This window comes from Bos javanicus, chromosome 5, assembly GCF_032452875.1.
Source record: "Bos javanicus breed banteng chromosome 5, ARS-OSU_banteng_1.0, whole genome shotgun sequence".
Taxonomy (NCBI): domain Eukaryota; kingdom Metazoa; phylum Chordata; class Mammalia; order Artiodactyla; family Bovidae; genus Bos; species Bos javanicus.
The window spans coordinates 79117547-79135726 of NC_083872.1; the positions used below are offsets into that span (position 1 = coordinate 79117547).

The 18180-nt window shown below is 39.8% G+C and overlaps 1 protein-coding gene and 1 long non-coding RNA gene across 8 annotated transcripts in view; one reads left to right on the forward strand and one right to left on the reverse strand.

Annotated features, from left to right (window-relative positions):
• LOC133247961 (uncharacterized) overlaps nt 1-6092 on the reverse strand; it is a 31091-nt gene extending 24999 nt beyond the window's left edge. Inside the window, exons 1-3 of one of the 3 annotated variants that reach the window (XR_009736576.1) lie at nt 6012-6092; nt 5759-5905; nt 3855-4064 (exon numbers count right to left, since the gene is read on the reverse strand). This is a non-coding gene — a long non-coding RNA (uncharacterized LOC133247961). Of the gene's footprint in view, nt 1-3854; nt 4065-5758 lie in introns of all 3 variants that reach the window. The other 2 variants (XR_009736575.1, XR_009736574.1) reach the window with 2 other exon arrangements.
• DENND5B (DENN domain containing 5B) overlaps nt 1-18180 on the forward strand; it is a 221050-nt gene that overhangs the window by 170042 nt on the left and 32828 nt on the right. For 3 of the 5 annotated variants that reach the window (XM_061417469.1, XM_061417470.1, XM_061417474.1), the window contains 5 exons: nt 3873-3966; nt 4803-4913; nt 8562-8693; nt 9960-10112; nt 10999-11077. In XM_061417469.1, coding sequence (XP_061273453.1) covers nt 3873-3966; nt 4803-4913; nt 8562-8693; nt 9960-10112; nt 10999-11077 — 569 coding nt within the window. The remainder of the gene's footprint in view (nt 1-3872; nt 3967-4802; nt 4914-8561; nt 8694-9959; nt 10113-10998; nt 11078-18180) is intronic. The other 2 variants (XM_061417471.1, XM_061417472.1) reach the window with 1 other exon arrangement.

The window sequence follows — 18180 nt, forward strand, 5'->3', positions numbered from 1 at the left end:
TTAAAACTCAGCATTCAAAAAAACAAAAAGATCATGGCATCCAGTTCCATCACTTCATGGCAAATAGATGGGGAAACAATGGAAACAGTGACAGATTTTATTTTCTTAGACTCCAAAATCACTGCAGGTAGTAACTGCAGCCATGAAATTAAAGGATACTTGCTCCTTGAAAGAAAAGCAGTGACAAACCTAGACAGTATTTTAAGAAGCAGAGATATTACTTTGCCTACAAAGGTCTGTATATTTAATGCTATGGTTTTTCCAGTAGTCATGTATGGATGTAAGAGTTGGACAATAAAAAAGGTTGAGTGCTGAAGAATTGATGCCTTCAAGTTGTGGAAAAACCTCTTGAGAGTCCCTTGGACAGCAGGGAGATCAAACCAGTCCATCCTAAAGGAAATCAACCCTGAATATTCATTAGAAGGACTGATGCTAAAGCTGACGGTCCAGTACTCTGGCTACCTCATGCAAAGAGCTGACTCATTGGAGAAGACCCTGATGCTGGGAAAGATTGAAGGTAGGAGGAGAAGGGGACAACAGAAGACAAGATGGTTGGATGCATCACCGACTAAATGACATGAGTTTGAGCAAGCTCCAGGAGATAGAGAAGGACAGGGAATCCTGGCGGGCTACAGTCCATGGAGTTGCAAAGAGTCTGGCACTACTGAGCTACTGAACAACAAAAACAACAAAGATATATCGTACAGCACAAGAAATGCAGCCAATACTTTATAATAACTATAAATGAGATATAACTTAAAAAAACTGTGAATACTTTGTTGTATACTGAAACTTACATTGTATATCAGCTATACTTCAATTAAAAATTAATTGAAAATAAAAGGAAAACCACTTATAATGCCATCACCATGAAATGTTAACTTCTGGTATTATGTCTTTCCATTGCACGGATCCTGATATGTGTGCATGTCCATACTTATTTTGTTAATTAGAAAATTTCTTACATGTATCCAGCTTTTTCATTCACTATTGTATCATGACCACTGTCCCATATTATTGATATTCCTGAAAGTGAAAGTCTTAGTCACTCAGTCGTGTCCAACTCTTTGCGACCCCATGGACAGTAGCCCACCAGGCTCCTCTGTCAGTGGCATTTTCCGGCCAAGAATACCAGAGTGGGTAGCCATTCCCTTCTCCAGGGGATCTTCCCTACCCAGGAATCAAACCCAGGTCTCCTGCATTGGAGGCAGATTCTTCACCATGTGAGCCACCCTGGAAGCCCCATTGATATTTCTGGTAACTTAATTTTTTAAATGACTATATGGTCTTTCATTATATCACCCCCTACTGTTGAACATTTAGGTTGCATTGAGCCATGAAATTAAGACGCTTGCTCCTTGGAAGAAAAGCTTTGACCAAGTTAGACAGTATATTAAAAAGCAGAGACTTTGCCGACAAAGACCTCGTCTAGTCAATGCTGTGGTTTTTCCAGTAGTCATGTATAGATGTGAGAGTTGGACTATAAAGAAAGCTGAACACCGAAGAATTGATGCTTTTGAACTGTGGTGTTAGAGAGGACTCTTCAGAGTGTCTTGGACTGCAAGGAGATCCAACCAGTCAATCCTAAAGGAAATCAGGCCTGAATATTCATTGGAAGGGCTGATGCTGAAGCCGAAACTCCAATAGTTTGCCCACCTGATGAAAACAAAGAACTGACTCATTGGAAAAGACCCTGAACCTGAGAAAGATTGAAGGCAGGAGGAGAAGGGGACGACAGAGGATGAGATGGTTGGATGGCATCACTGACTCGATGAACATGAGTTTGAGCAATGTCCAGGTGTTGATGGACAGGGAATCCTGGTGTGCTGTAGCCCATGGGGTCGCAAAGAGTTGTACACAACTGAGCAACTGAACTGAACTGAGCATGTTTACTTGATTCTGAGTAACTGTTGATTGTAAGATCTGCTATTAATTCAAAAGCTTTTTGGAAAAATTATACTTTAAACTTGTATATGACATAGAAGGTTCATCCTAGTTTCAGAAACATTTAAAAGCCAAAATGTGAGTCTTGTGTGTGTAGTCACTCAGTCATGTCCAACTCTTTGCTGCCTTTTGGACCGTAGCCTGCCAGGCTCCTTTGTCCATGGGATTCTCCAGGCAAGAATATTGGAGTGGGTTGCCATTCCTTTCTCCAGGGTATCTTCCCAACCCAGGAATTAAACCCTCATCGCCTGTGTTTCCTGCATTACAGGCAGATTCTTTATCCACTGAGCCATTGGGGAAGCCCCAAGTGTGAGTGACTAACTCATTCAAAATGTGAGTCTTAGAATAAAGGAAACTTAGAATTCATTATTGCACGTATGCTGTGATGAACATCTGTAAACCTAAATATTAGACTGTCTCTGATTACATTTATTTAGGGTGTATTTATAGAAAGAATAGGTGATGTAGTTGACTCTGCAGATAAATGGCTTACAGACACGACATCAACCCTTCAAGCATTTATAGCAGAGAGGATTGTATAGAAAATAGACTTAAGTTATTATAAAACACTGTGATAAATACTGTAATTGGAGAGTATGAGAGGGATAGCTAATTTAAATTTGGAGGAATTATAGAACACTTTCTATGTAGCACCTAAAGCTGTCTGAGAGATGAATAGAAGTTAGAAGAAAACTTCATCTTCCAAGGCTCAAATGTGAGAGATCTTACCCCATTGGGATCACTGAGGTATTTGAAGACAGCTGGAGGTTTAAGGTAGAGAGAAGGATCAGCAGAAACTGTAAGTAAGCTAAAAATTGAATTACAGCCATTGGATTGGCAGTTAGGGCTATAAATGGCTTCATCAAGATCAATTTCAGGGAAAGAAGCTGATTTGAGATGAACAAAAGATCCAAAGATAATTAAGCAGAGGCCTTACATGTAAACTTCTTAAGAATGTTTACGTGAAAGAGCAAAGAAACAGATTGAAATGTAGTGTCAGAGAAACCAGCATACTTGTAAGCTGAAGGGCAGTACTCATTTGAGAGAAAAAAAATTGGAGATATGGCACACGAGATTTCTAATAGAGAAAATTGGAGTAGGCAAGAGAGGACTGGTCAGGGATCCTGGTGGAAGAAAATTTTGAGCTGTGGCCAATATATATTACACTTTGGAATTAGAAGAAAGATGAGTGGGGGGTGGGTCTGTATGTGTGTATCAGTCAAGTAGAGAGTAGCAGGAGGGAGGCAAGGCTAGGTCATCAAGTTGAGTAGAGGCACTTGAGGATAAAGGGAAAGGTTTGGTAACAGTCTTGAAGAGAAATGGGAGAACTTGATAAAGGGCAGCAGGTTCAGTGATTCTTGGTAGTCATGAGGGAAATCAAGAACTAATCTATTAATACATGGATATGATAAAGGAAAGTGCTACAGTGGTCTCTATCCAGGCTTGGGGCTCTGTTGGGCAGGTAGGTAGAAAGGAGAGAATCATTACAGACACTGTACATTTTTTAACCTCAGTTTGAAAGCAGCATTGATTTTGGTGAGGGTTGCACCTCTCTATGAATATGCTAAAAACCACTGAATTGGATACTTTAAATGAAAAGAATTATATGATATCTCCTGGAGAAGGAAATGGCAATACTTCTGTATTCTTGCTTTGAAAAATTTCCATTGTCAGGGGAGCCTGGCGGGCTATAGTCCATGGGGTTGCAAAGAGCTGGCCATGACTGAGCAACTGAGCCAGTATCTGGTATCTAAATTACATCTCAATAAAGCTGGTATATACTTGTTTAAAAAGAATCTATTGAAAAATAAGTATTGCTGGTCTTTAGTTTTCAACCGTACATCCTTTCTATTTTAAAGACATGTGAGATCACATTTTATTTTTTCGTTTGATTGTTTGTTTTAACCTACCCCCTTCTATTCTTTCAGTCGCTGGGTGAGTCGGAGTGCCACTGCACAGCGCAGGAAAGACCGCCTTCGCCAGCATTCCGACCACGTTGGGCTGGACAACGACTTGAGGGAGGTATGTGTATTGCCTTCCTGGGATGCCTTGATGCGGGAACTGTAAGCTAGGCTTACTTAGTCCAGCAGGTATCATTGCGTAGGTTCTCTTGCATTCTTCTAAAAAAAAAATAATTGTTCAATTTATGTTTTAAAATAGTAATTCTCTTATACTGACTGACATAGCTGAAACACCTTTTTTTTTTTCCATTTTGTAATTTTTATACATCTAAAATAAGGCTGTAAAACAAGTCTCCCTCTGGACCACATCAAGTAAAGGCTGAGCTTAAGATAAAGTTTTGGTCAGTATATCTCCTGCAGGGGGAAAAAAGTATAAGAAGCATAGACTTTCTAAGTTTCAAGCATAATTTAAACTTAGTAAATATATATTTGCCTGTGATTTGTCCTTGGCTTGTTGACACCATTTTTAGGAGTGTTTTAAAATTACTTTAAATTAATATCCTTATGCTTTATTTGTACTATTTGAAAATAAAACTAATTATACATTTGAATAATGATAGGTAATTTTTTTTTCTCTCTATTTTTTCTTGTGATCAAAAAAATGCAGTCAATTATCTGTTAACTCTTTGCTAAACTCAAATGGGTTAAAAAAAAAAGCAGAAAACATCATTCTGAATATATATATTTCTTTTTGTTGATTTGTTCATACATACATGGTTTTAAACATTTTCTTAAGAACTGAAGCATAGCCTGTCTACTGCTTTTCGTTGTGCTACTGTATTTCTCTCCTTTCCCTTCTGCTGTGACTTTATCATATGCATGCTTGTTTTGCTTGTCTCTTTCTCCCATCCTTTTCTTTTTTGCTTTTCTGTCATATACACTTCTCCATCCTCATAGCCTTCCGGGGAACTTGTGGTCTGTCAGAACTCCATGGCATTCTGGGAGTGGGATCAGGGTCCACCTCCTCCTGCACGACTTCCTAAAAAATCCTTCTCTGAGTGCTGCCTGGTATGTTCTTTGCCTGAAAGTCCTTTGCAGATGTTCCTGAATCTTGTCTGTGGTGTTCCTTGAATCATCCACATGTGTGAGTGCACATACTAGAGGCTTCACATCACCTTGTGACGTGAAATCTTAGCTCTCCACTTCCTTTTGTGACTTGTACCTCTTTGTGGTGGTGTGTGCGCTAACAAGAGTATTCTCTACATTTGGCAGAGAAAACTGATTATTTGAATCCCAAATCAGTGGTATTTTTGAGGGAAAAGAAGGGGACTAGATTTAGCACATTGTTTTTCTTCCAAAAAGGGGAAATATTTAAGTATTCAAATTTTCTTTTACTTAAGCATTTTGCAAAAGTGCATAAGTGATTCATTTTCAAACAACTTTTCTTTTGCTGAGTTTATCTGTTCCTGGTCTGTATTTTATATGGTCAGAAAATCAGATCACCAATATAGAATCTTACTGCTAAAAGAAACAGTTGAGGTATCTTTGTCCAGCTTGACATGATTTAACTGAATCCAAGTGTTAGTCGATCAGTCATGTCTGACTCTTTGTGGCTCCATGTTCTGTAGCCTGCCAGGCTCCTATGTCCATGGAATTTTTCAGGCAAGAATACTGGATTGGGTAGCCCTTCCTTTCTCCAGGGGATCTTCCTGACTCAGGGTTTGAATCTGGGTTTCCCACATCGCAGGCAGTCTTTACCGTCTGAGCCACCAGGGAAGCAAGTCCAAAAGGCTTTGTCTAAAGTCAAATGGACACACAGAGGCAGGGCTAGGCCCACAGGCCAGGCCTCCTGACTCCAAGCCAATACTCCTCCCAGGAACCCTGCATACTGGGTTGCACTGAACATTACTCACCTGAGGGCCAGAGTTACTTAGGACTTTTGGTTGTATTTTATCCCATTATGACATAGTAAGATAAATTTACTTAACTTTACATTGCTCTGCTCTTCACATGCTCCATGTTGGTTAGAGGGACAGGGTATTATTAGACGAAATCCTGCGCTGAAGAGCAATTATTTCAGTGTTGATTGAATAATAGGATATGTTTTTATAGATAGTTCCTACTGTTTTGGGCTTCCCTGATAGCTCAGTTGGTAAGGAATCTTACCAATCTTATAATGCAGGAGACCCCAGTTTGATTCCTGGGTCGGGAAGATCCGCTGGAGAAGGGATAAGCTACCCATTCCAGTATTCTGGCCTGGAGAATTCCATGGACTATTAAGTCACATAAGAGTCACATAAGGGTCACAAAGAGTTGGACACAACTGAGCAACTTTCACTTTATTCACTCACTTTCCTACTATTTTTGGCTTAGAAATGAAGAAGAGCATAGTAGAAATCTCAGAAGAAACCTGGGGTGACTTCCCTGTGTAGGAAAATGGACTTTATTATGAAACCACTCCCTATGAAAGATTTCTTCCTTCTCAGTTTTTTATCTTAAAATACACCTTTTCCTCCAGTTACCCCAAAGAAAGCACGTCTGTGTTGTCACTTGTTTATTGTAAGGGCACTGCTTTGTTTTTGCAATATGCCAGAAGCAACCTCACTTCTTGGTATGAGAAGGGTTCTTTAGCCACCCCTGTATTCATTCTGCACATGTCCATGGAATGTGGCTTGTTTTGTGGCTTCAACAAAGTGCTCAGAAGGAGAGTTTGGACGTGGCCCTGTGGAATTCATTGTTGGCTAATACTGTATCTGCCTCGTATGTGCTGGCTGATCAGCGAATATGGCCACTCAAAGGACAGTCCCATTCTAGCTTGCTGTCATTTATATTATAAAATAGAACCTAAACTTTAAACAGTGGTTAATTTTTAATCCAATTATTGACTTTTAAAAATCTATTCATATATTTCAGAGAAAAGGAAAAATGCCTGAGGCTTCTTCCTGTCCTCTTGCTTTGTCATGTACTCACTTCTTTCATTGTAGCCAGTGTATTCCTTCTTAAGCCAAGTGTGATACTTCACTGTCCTTGAGAATTGGGTCTTGTAGTGGTTCTCTCTGTATTTGCACAGTCCTAAAGATGGAGGAATTGAGGCCTGGGGAGAAACAGAACCCTTTTAACATTAGTAGTTAACATTTGTTTTTACCAACCATTTATCTCTAAGTTGTAATGTTCCAAATAACATTAGTACTACCTGAAATGATAGGAAATGAAGGTAATTATAGTCTCATATATGATCCCTGTCTTATATCTCAGGTTTATTTTTCTGAAATTCTTCATTTCCTGCTTTTATTTATACTAACCTTCAGGATGTTTCACACAACTCTGTTACACTTAATTTCCCTGGTGGAGATTGTTGCCTCTCATTGTCAATTTTCCCTCTTCCTTTTACCCTCTAAAAAGGATTTGAAGCAGGAAGAAATATACACAACTAACCGTGTGCAGAGTCCATTTACTTTTTAAATCCATCCTTAAAATAAGTACACTGGAAAAGAGATTATTTTGTAAATGCTGCCTTTTGTCAGGAGGGTCAGGAAGTAGAAGGTAAATGTCTTTGTTGAATCCCTAATTGGTGAGATTTTTAACAATTGTACTAAATTTAGCAGGTTATTTTTCTTCCAAAAGGAAAATGTGTTAAATGTGCAAAAACTCTCTTTTATTTAAAGAATGCAAAAGATTTTACACATATTTTTCTTATACTATCAAATCTCCCCTTAAGATAGTAAAGATAGATTTCACATATGTGTCTGTGGGAGGATGTGCTGACTTGCAGTCTCTCTCATTCCAATAAACTGCTGGTTTTACTATATAATTAGAGCAATTATTCTCTAAATACAGACCTAAGACACTTAGACTTCTTGGAGATTCTGCCCTGCAGTCCTGACACCAACATAAGGTATCCGGATGAGCTTTCACAGGTGCCACAGAAAGAAGAAAGATAACAGCTGTCCTGAACTAATTACATGTAGTGCTTCTCTTACTGGAAATTCACTAACCAAAGTTCAAGAGCAGTGGTCTGAGTTTCTGTGGTCCTCTCTGAGCCGTCGATGTCTCCTAAAATAATATGATATTTCTGATTTCTTTTGACCATGGTACAAGGCAAAGTAGGGATGTCGCAAAGTGTCTTGGAAATAAGAGGTCACCTCCTACATTGGGAGTACATGATACTTTTCAGAGTGATCGCCTAGCCTTTGTATGAGGCAGGTGGGCTTGTTTTATGCCCATTTTATGAATAAGCATGTATGCCTGAGGTCATAAAATTTATTGCAGCCATTTTCCAGAGCTGATTTAATTTACTCTTGTGACTTGATTAGAACAAAGGACAGCACTCCCCAAGAGGCTGGAAGCACCTCAAGGCTCTTGATCTGTGGAGAAATAGGTGGAGGAAACCAGTAATCACTGGGTTTCTGGAAAACCATGGGTTTGATATTCATTCAGACACCCCAGTTTTTCCATCCCAGCCATGATCCCAACTAATCACACACTGGGTATTCCCAGTAAAAAGACTGAATGAGTTTTTATTTGCTGTGGCTTCTGTCACTCTCATTTTCACGGGACTAACAGTAGAGGGAGTGTGACTACCCTCTGCCTTTCAGTGTACTAAACCTGAATATATACGGCCTTTTTTTGCATTTTGTTCCTGCACTTATTTTTAAGTTTAAGTAGGTTAGAAGAATATCTGATGTTTATGCATTAAAAATACTCTTTAATTTTTAGAAATACATGCAAGAGGCACGAAGTTTAGGAAAAAACCTGAGGCAACCCAAATTGTCAGACCTCTCTCCTGCGGTGATTGCACAAACCAACTGGAAATTTGTAGAAGGCTTATTAAAAGAATGTAGAATGAAGGTACGTATTACTCACTGGTGCAAGACAGTGCGCATTCATGTTCACTCCATGTGTGAAGCTAAAATGAACTGAGCCAACCCCCACTTGAGCTTTAGCTTCACTAGAAAGACACTTAATACTGGGGCATAAACCTCATGTGCTCTTTATTTACTAAAGTCATGAACCTCTGCGGGTTCTGTCTGTCACCCACAGAATCAATGACATGGGAGCCCTGCTCAGTTTTTCTCACCTTTCAACTGTTGCTGTCTTCCTCTCCAACATGGACAGATATTAAGCCAATCAGAAGTTCTGTCAGGGATGTTGTAAACTTATGTGAAAGGCAGCACATTTTTTGTATGTGTTTGTATGTATCTCTGTGTGAACCTGTGTAGAATCTCATCTGTGCCCATATGTGTGTGCATATACCCATAAGGAAGAAGATCTTAGCTGTGTTGTAGATTTGTGTGTTATATACATGAGTCTCCTCTCAGATATCTGTGTTTATCAGAGGTAGCACTACAAGTTGACAAAACTCAGAACATCATTTTAGGCAATAATTTCATTCATTTATTTGACAGTCATTTCTTGAGTACCTTCTCTGTGTTGAGTAAATGCACTATGTCAGCATCAGCTTGCAATGCTGAATCACACAGACATGGTCCTTGCCTAAAGTAACTAGATTCTCTCTCACTTATATTTTATGAGGACAGTTAAGTCTGCTGTAAGTTACCGTACTTGAAACTGATTTCCTTTCCATTTTCTGGTACATACTCATTCCAGAAAAAAGATGAAAGGGAAAATGAAGAAGGAAAAAAGAGGTCTGCTTCACTTAAAATTAGAGAATTCTGAAACAATGTAGAACTGCCTGTTTGTATTGTGGTTTTTGCCTAAGTGCAATCAAAACTTAAGTGTGAATATCTTTAGTGTGCTAAGATGGAGCATGAGTGGTGGTGGCAGGATGGAGTTTCAGATTCTGTGATATATAGTAGATCTGGTGTAATTGCCCAATGTTATTCAAGTTAGTAATCTGAAAATTGTTGTACATAAGCATTTTCATGAGGATGCTTTAAAATAGCATCAGAATCTCTCTTTAGTGGCTCTCTATTTCTCTGACAGAGTAGTTATACATGCTATTATTCATTGGTTGACCACAGAGAGTAAGACACTTTCCCCAAGGTGATTCAAAATCTGCAGTTAGAAATATAGTGAAGGGAACCCAGGTGTTGACTTGATGGCTTTTGGCCTCATTGCTGGAATAACACTTGAGACCACATGTGATATTTTCAGACGAAACGCATGTTGGTGGAGAAGATGGGACACGAAGCAGTGGAACTGGGCCATGGAGAAGCCAACATAACTGGCTTGGAGGAGAACACCCTGATTGCCAGCCTCTGTGACCTGTTGGAAAGGATATGGAGCCACGGCTTGCAAGTCAAGCAGGTAACAGGTTCAAGAAGCCCTGCTGACAGGACCAGTTAGAAGTCCTGTTAAGAAAAGTAACAAAAAGGAAAAAAAACATGAAAATGAAAGGATAAGTCCCTTTGTCACAGGATAATGAGAAATATACCACAGACATTTTAATTCCAGAAAAAGAAAATACAACCCATGATTAGCAAGTAGTTTGGGGCTCCTTTCCTGGTAAACAGGAAAAGATAAAAGAACACATTCACTGCAGGGACTGTATTCACTGTAGATTCCATTAAGTATCTACTTTCATCACAGTCTAAGAAAAAAATCTAAATATTAGTCAGAATTAACAGTTCTTTGCCATTTTAAGTTGTCTGGTAATTCAGGGTGAAAAAGTTAGATGCTTTCTCTGCTTTTGTCCCTCTTATCTCCCTTTCTTTTTTTTTTTTTTTTCCCTGCTGTGTGCATCTTTCCTTCTTCCTCATCTTTTCTGTTTCTCCTCCTACCCCACTTTTCTTCCCTCATTGCTCCTGCATATATCCAAACATGTTTTGCGTACACAAATACATTCTGTGCTGCTAGAGCCTTTAATTCCACACTGACTAATGTGGCCAGTATAGACAGCCCTAGTTACATACAGTGAAGTACCAACCCAGCTGAAGTTGGAAATTTCCATGCCTGCACTTCTGGCCTTTACTTAGCTGACCTTCCCCAGGCTGCTGCCAGCCGTGTCAGTGAGGCAAAGGACCCTCACTACACATGGAGTGGGATGCTCAGGATGTCACACAGCTAGGAATGGATGAACTTCAGTTTCCCAGCTTCATAATCAGCATTTCAATGTCAATGGTTTGATGAGAAGTTATTTTTTAATGAATTGTTTCTTATAAAATGAAAAATTGTATATGCCTTGTACTTTCAGGGGAAGTCAGCTTTGTGGTCACATTTAATTCAGTTTCAGGACAGAGAAGAGAAACAAGAGCACCTTGCAGAGTCGCCAGGTGAGAATTAATTGGTTTGATTGTTTCTACAGCACTGGCAGCAGTGGACCATGTCAAAAATCAGTCGCTATGGCTTTGTCTTCACCTCTCTCTCTCAAACTGCCACTCACCCCGTCTTGCCAATAGTGGGTAGAGTAGGAGGAGGAATATTACTAACTCTGAGACCTGGGGAAAGTCCCTTGACCTTTTGATCTTCAGCTTCCTCATCCACAGATTGGGGAAATAATATTAGCCATGCCAAGGCTATAATGTTGATCAAATCAGATAACATTTGAAAACCTCTAATAAGGTGTATAGAATCATATAAGTAGTATTCCTACTCTAACCAGTATTAGGGTATGGTGTATACTGATTTTTTCTTGAATAAAAGTTTTATCACATTGTTAATAATCTTTCAGAGGAGAAAACGTGTGTGTGTGTGTGTGTGTATATATATATATTTCAAAAATTTCAGAAATCATATTCTTCAATTTATGAGACATGTTACACGGTCATGATTCATTAGCTCTTTAATTATATAGGATTCATAGATGCTCTACCTATTGTGTATTTTTCATAAAAAGGAGCTTGTTTTTGTTTAAGCAAAATAAACATTTATTTCATAAAAAGTAGAAGTAATAGTAGAGAGTTAGTAGAGATAAAATGTTTTATACTGAATCAGCTATTTGGGAACATTTTCTAAAATTATAAATTAGATATTGAAAAAATATTTTTTAAAGGCTTATTTTAAAAAAAAGAACTCATAAGCCAACCACTAACTTTAGAAATACAGCACTGCAGAGACTTCGCTGTGGTCCAGTGGCTAGGACTCCATGCCCCTAATGCAAGGGCCTGGGTTCAGTCCCTGTTCAGGGAACTGGATCCCACATGCCACAACTACAGATCCCACATGCAGCAACAAGGATTGACAATCTTATGTGCCACGCCAAAGGCCCCGCACAGCCAAAAAAATAAATATTTTTTGAAAAAGAAGGAAAAGAAAGCATTGCATGATTGAAATACAGTATTTCCATTCCGCTCACTGCCTCTAGAGGGCAATACTACTCTAAAAGTGGTGTTTATTATTGGAAACCTACTTTTTCAATGTATCCAATGAGACAGCTAGGAATAGGAACTGGATACTACATTGCCCTGCTGCTGCTGCTAAGTTACTTCAGTCGTGTCCGACTCTGTGCAACCCAATGGACGGCAGCCCACCAGGCTCCCCGTCCCTGGGATTCTCCAGGCAAGAACACTGGAGTGGGTTGCCATTTCCTTCTCCAATGCATGAAAGTGAAAAGTGAAAGTGAAGTCGCTCAATCGTGTCCGACCCTCAGCGACCCCATGGACTGCAGCCTTCCAGGCTCTTCCGTCCATGGGATTTTCCAGGCAAGAGTACTGGACCACCTCTAAACAGAATGTCAAAGTTTTAATGTCCCATGATGTAACCATATTTATAATGATTAAGATCAAGTTTAAAAGCATTCTCTAGTGTCCATTTGTCCTTTTTCCTACTGAAAAAGTAAAAATGCATTAGCATATCTGAAATTATCTCTAATATTTACCCAAGTTCATAGAAAATTTAGCAGTTCGGACATAAGACCATATTCAAGGTAGTTTACCCTAATTAGAATAAATTCCTAGGAAGAAATAACCATTTGTAGGATGAAATGTTGCAAAACCAAGCTTTGTTAGGCAGGGAGGCATTTGACTTCTACTAAACAGGCATGCGAGAATGTCCATCTGTTAAGAGTAAGCAGCTACCAGGCAACACCAGGAAGTTCATGGCTTTGAATAACCAAATCATGGGTGGTTGAGCTAGAGACCAGAGACTCAGCCATTTGCAGGGTGCTTCAGGCAGTCAGTAATGACACTAGTAAAACTCAAGTCAGGGCTCAGAAATACGGAATGTGTCAAAGCCTCATGCAATCATTGTACTGCACTGCGAAGTGTCAGTGAAGCGCTGGTGATCTAAGAATAAACATAAGCTAAATATTATACTGATCCTAAGTAGGATTAATGTAAGCTGTGTAGCTTTTGAAATCAAATTTACTGTCTGTTTGGAGGGGTGGATTTGATAAATACTGCTCTAACACTTGTGATGATTCAGCCCATGAAGTTAGGACTTAAAAATATGACAGTGTGAAATGTATATAAAAACATCAGTTTAAAAATAAAATTCATTATTGAGAAACAGTATGTTCTAATTATACAAAAATTAGCAGTTCCCTGACTTTAATGATTTTAAATCTGGTGTTTTGTTTTTTTCCAAAAAAATAGTTTGTTTGCCAACTACTTAGCTTCCTAATTAATGGCAGTAAACAGTATGTGTCTTCATATTATGCAAAGATCCTCCAAGTCCTTAGAGATTCACAATGGATTTGAACGCAGCTCTTACTAACATTGAGCCGGGAAGCAGCCCTAAACAAGAATCAGACATTTTAAGGATTGTAGAAGAATGGAAAAAGTCTGTCTTAGCAAGAGGACAATAGCAGGGTAGACTGTCTTAAAATTTTTTGATAGATTTTATTTTTCTAGCAGTTTTAGGTTCATGGCAATATTGAGCAGATGGTTCAGAGATTTCCCCTAAACCCTCTGCCCCGACACGTGCATAACCTCCCTCATTATCCTGCTTCTTCACCAGAGTAGTACCTTTCTTACAGTTGTTGAACCTTTGCCGACACATCAGCACCCTAAGCCCGTAGTTAATTTACATTAGGATTCACTCTTGATGTGTCATACGTACTATGGGTTTAACAGATATGTGTTAATGACATGGATCCACCATTATAGTGTAATATAGAGTAGCTTCACTGTCCTAATAATTGTGTGTTCCACCTATTCATCCATCTCTCTCCTCTAACCCCTGGCAACCACTGATCTTTTTAACAGTCTCCATAGTCTGGCCTTACCTAGAATGTCATTTGGTTGACATCATGTGGTATGAGGCCTTTACACATTGGTTTCTTTCACTTAGTAATATGCACTTAAGTTCCCACCATGTCTTTTAAAACTGTCTTAATTTTGACCTCATTAAATTTTGACCAAGTTACTGTACCTAGTAGTTAGAAGTCCTGTTTTAGAGAGAGGATCTCAGAATGCAGTTGATTCTAGAAAGAGGACCATTCTTAATATATCACCCAAAAGTTTCTACCTTTAAAAATGTGGACCAGCTTACACATGGGTGTTGTCTCCAAACCTTGCATCCTCAGATAAGTTTCAACTAAACTTTAAATGCACTTTTAAAACAGTTGGCAAGGAGTGCGGAAGAATGCAGAAAGGAATAGAAATAGTTTAAATGCTTATTCTAGACCTGGCCAAGAATTTGGAGTCATTCTTTAAAGGTCTTATCCTCATCAAGTTTCTTTAATTACTTACCTGCCCGTGGGTATATTATGACTCTATAAAACAATACATATAGTCTCTATGCTCTGTGTACTTGCTGTCTATGCGGTAGCATTCTTGCAGGCAGAATACAAAGGACATTTTTGTGGCTGAGTATTAAACCAGTGTTTGTATTGAAGGGGAAAGTAACCTGTTACATTTGAGTATAGCGAATTAAGAAATACTAAGAAGAAGTTCCCTTTTGAACTAGTGGTTAGGATTCCAGACTTACACTGCTGTGACCCAGGTTCAATCCCTGGTGGGAACTGAGATCCTGCAAGCTGTGCGGTGTAGCCAGGGGAAAAAAAGAAGAAGAAATACTAATAGAAATATACCTTTGAATAGTTTATAAATTTTTCTTCTGTGTAGAAGAGACTTCATGGAAACTTTCTTAGATTTTAGATCTCTAGATTAAAACTATGGCCTCATTCCTTAATTCCTAATCTGCATTTTTGTTCACAGGCTTCTAAACTTTCCTTCAAAGTTTACTAATAAAATACTGTATTAATTTCCTGCAGTTGCCGTTATATAGGACCACAAATGGGATGACGTAAACAACAGACATTTATTGTAGAAGTACTGGGGGGTTTGGACATCTGCATCTTTTTTTGACAGCTAATGCACTGTTATCATCAATCTATCCCATTAGCAGGTTTTTCATAAATCTCTATCTCCAGCCCTAGTTCTTAGACATCCATAGCCCAGCGGGACCTCAAACTCAACTCATCCTGAAACAAACTCATTACCTTAGCACCTCTCCCTCCTGTCCCAATCATACTTTCTTTTTTTTTTTTTTTCATACTTTCTTCCTTCTTGTCAATTTCACTTAATGACATCATAACCCTCTTCTCAGTCAGGCAAGCCAGAAAGTCATCCTTAATGTAACAGTCCACTGGACATGACATCAGAATACTCTACCCCTTTTAATTAATGGAATTCTGGTGGCAGATTTCTTAGCCTCTTTAAGCCTCATTTTTTTCATTTGCAAAATCAAGATTAAATAAAGGAAAGTTATGATTATGGAATACTATATAGTAAAACAGTATATGCTGCTGCTGCTGTTGCTAAGTTGCTTTAGTCGTGTCCTACTCTGTGCGACCCCATGGACGGCAGCCCACCAGGCTCCCCTGTCCCTGGGATTCTCCAGGCAAGAACACTGGAGTGGGTTGCCATTTCCTTCTCCAGTGCATGAAAGTGAAGTCGCTCAGTCGTGTCCGGCTCCCAGCGACCCCATGGACTGCAGCCCACCAGGCTCCTCCATCCATGGGATTTTCCAGGCAAGAGTACTGGAGTGGGGTGCCATTGCCTTCTCCGAAAACAGTGTATATTCATACTTAATATTGTTTTGACTCTTGAGTCTTGCTTACCCTTAATCTAGTTATTTAATTCCCCTGCATATTTCTCCTCTTTGTTTTCACTGGCTGCCACTGTCTTAGTTCATCTACAAGCTGGCCTTCCGGAACAACTTCTAGCTCATCTCCCTTGTAGCATTTGTACCATTACACTGGGCTTCCCTGGCTCAGATGGTAAAGAATCTGCCTGCAGTGCAGGAGACCCAGGTTTGATTCCTCAGTTGGGAAGATCCTCTGCAGAAGGAAATGGCTACCCACTCTAGTATTCTTGCCTGGAGCATCTCATGGGCAGAGGAACTTGGTGGGCTCCAGTCCATGGGGTCGCAAAGAGTCAGAGGTAACTGAGGGACTAAGTGCACACACACACCATCACACTGTCACTCTACTTAACTGACTAAAAAGCAGTAGGGAACTTCCCTGGAGGTTCAGTAATTGAGACTCTGCACTTCCATTGCAGGGGGTGCAGGTTCAATCCTTGGTCAGGAAGTAAGATCCCACATGCCATAGCATGTGGCCAAAAAAAAAAAACACTAAGAAACATATCATTTCTTTTCAAAATCTCTTTCCCCTCCCTAGGATTTCTGGATGTTTCCAGCTTGCTTTATTTAAGGTTCTGCCATCTGGCCCTAAATAATCTTATCTTCCTCAATGAGTACTTGCTCAGCCTTTTGAGGGGCCCTCTGGATATTCTAAGAATAGGATATGACCAAGCCTCAAGAGGCATATAATTTAATAATAAGAGTAACAGAAGTGTTAAATTGTGATTGGTTTGTAATAGAGGTTCAGTATTAAAAATCCCACAAGAGAAAGGGAATAACTTCTAACAGTGTGCCTAGGGGAGAAAGTATATTCAGGAAAGATTTCACAGAGGCAAAATTAAAGCTAAATTTCTTTTTTTTTTTTCTTTTGAGAGTTTACTTTGTGCCAGGCACCATTATAAGTGTTTTACATCTGTTTGAATAAGGTAGGTATTGGGACTGTCCCCAGTTTGCAGGTAATGAAACAGACCATGCTGCTACTGCTGCTAAGTCGCTTCAGTCGTGTCCGACTCTGTGCTACCCCAGAGACGGCAGCCCACCAGGCTCCCCCGTCCCTGGGATTCTCCAGGCAAGAACACTGGAGTGGCTTGCCATTTCCTTCTCCAGTGCATGAAAGTGAAAAGTGAAAGTGAAGTCGCTCAGGTTGTCTACTTGAAAGTTACACAGTCGTGTCCGACTCCTAGCGACCCCATGGACTGCAGTCTACCAGGCTCCTCCGTCCATGGGATTTTCCAGGCAAGAGTACTGGAGTGGGTTGCCATTGCCTTCTCTGAGAACATGCTTAGACCTGTGAATGTTCTTTTCGTGGATGCTGCTGCTTTTTTAAATGTCAGGCTCCTCTGTTATTTAGTATCTCACCTGTTCTCTGCCCCCTGGGGCATGATTCTTTCTATTGTCCTGTCTTTCCCTGGTCAAGTTGCTGTTCTCTGCCCCCTGGGGCATGATTCCTTCTATTGCCCTGTCTTTCCCTGGTCAAGTTGCCAGATTATGGTAACTCAGCCCCTTTCTCCTGCCTCATAGTCTTTTTCTTTTTCTCTTCTCAACCCATTTCTTACCACATGTGTGGCCATCTTACATGCTGTCTAATCATCTGGGGTGTAGAGGCATTCTCTGAGGCATTTCACTTTCTCTCCAGTAAGAGGGATGTGCTTTCATTAATTAACACACTTAAGTGGTCGTAGTCTAAAACAGGAAGACAAACAGCATATTGCCTGCAAATCTCTGAAATAGTGTCTTCCGTGTCTATTACCTGTTGGGTATTGAGATCAACTAGTGTTTCCAGTGATCCATCGAAAACTCCCTCCACAGACTGCCAAGACAGATGCCCTATTTTTACCTACTTAGTAGGGCAGGCCCTCAAAAGAACTGCCTTTAGGTTGGTCTGGCTGCATTCTTTTTGTCCTGGCAACTCCATCAGTGTTCACTTATGTTATACCTGCCAAGTATCAGTTGAGCTTCTTGCATCAAGTGCCAAAATCTTGCAGAACCTTATCCACCAAAATGTTCCCTGTCTTCCTTCAGTGCCAGCTTCATATAAACTTATGTGTTCCAATATTGTATCCTAGCCCCCAAAAGTAGAATGTGTCTAAAAACTGAGAAAATGGAAGTTTAATGTACAGTGAAAACCTCATCCTTAGTTCTCATTTTATGATGTATTTGCCAAGTGTGATGTTGCAATTTAGTTTTCCTTTACAGATGAGGAAATAGAAATAAAGGGCACTGAACTCCACAGAATCTCACTTACAGTGAGATTGAGCAATCCAACAATATTGTTGTTATTGTTTAGTCCCTAAGTCGTATCTGACTCTGCAACCCCATGGACTGCAGCCCACCAGGCTCCTCTGTCCAT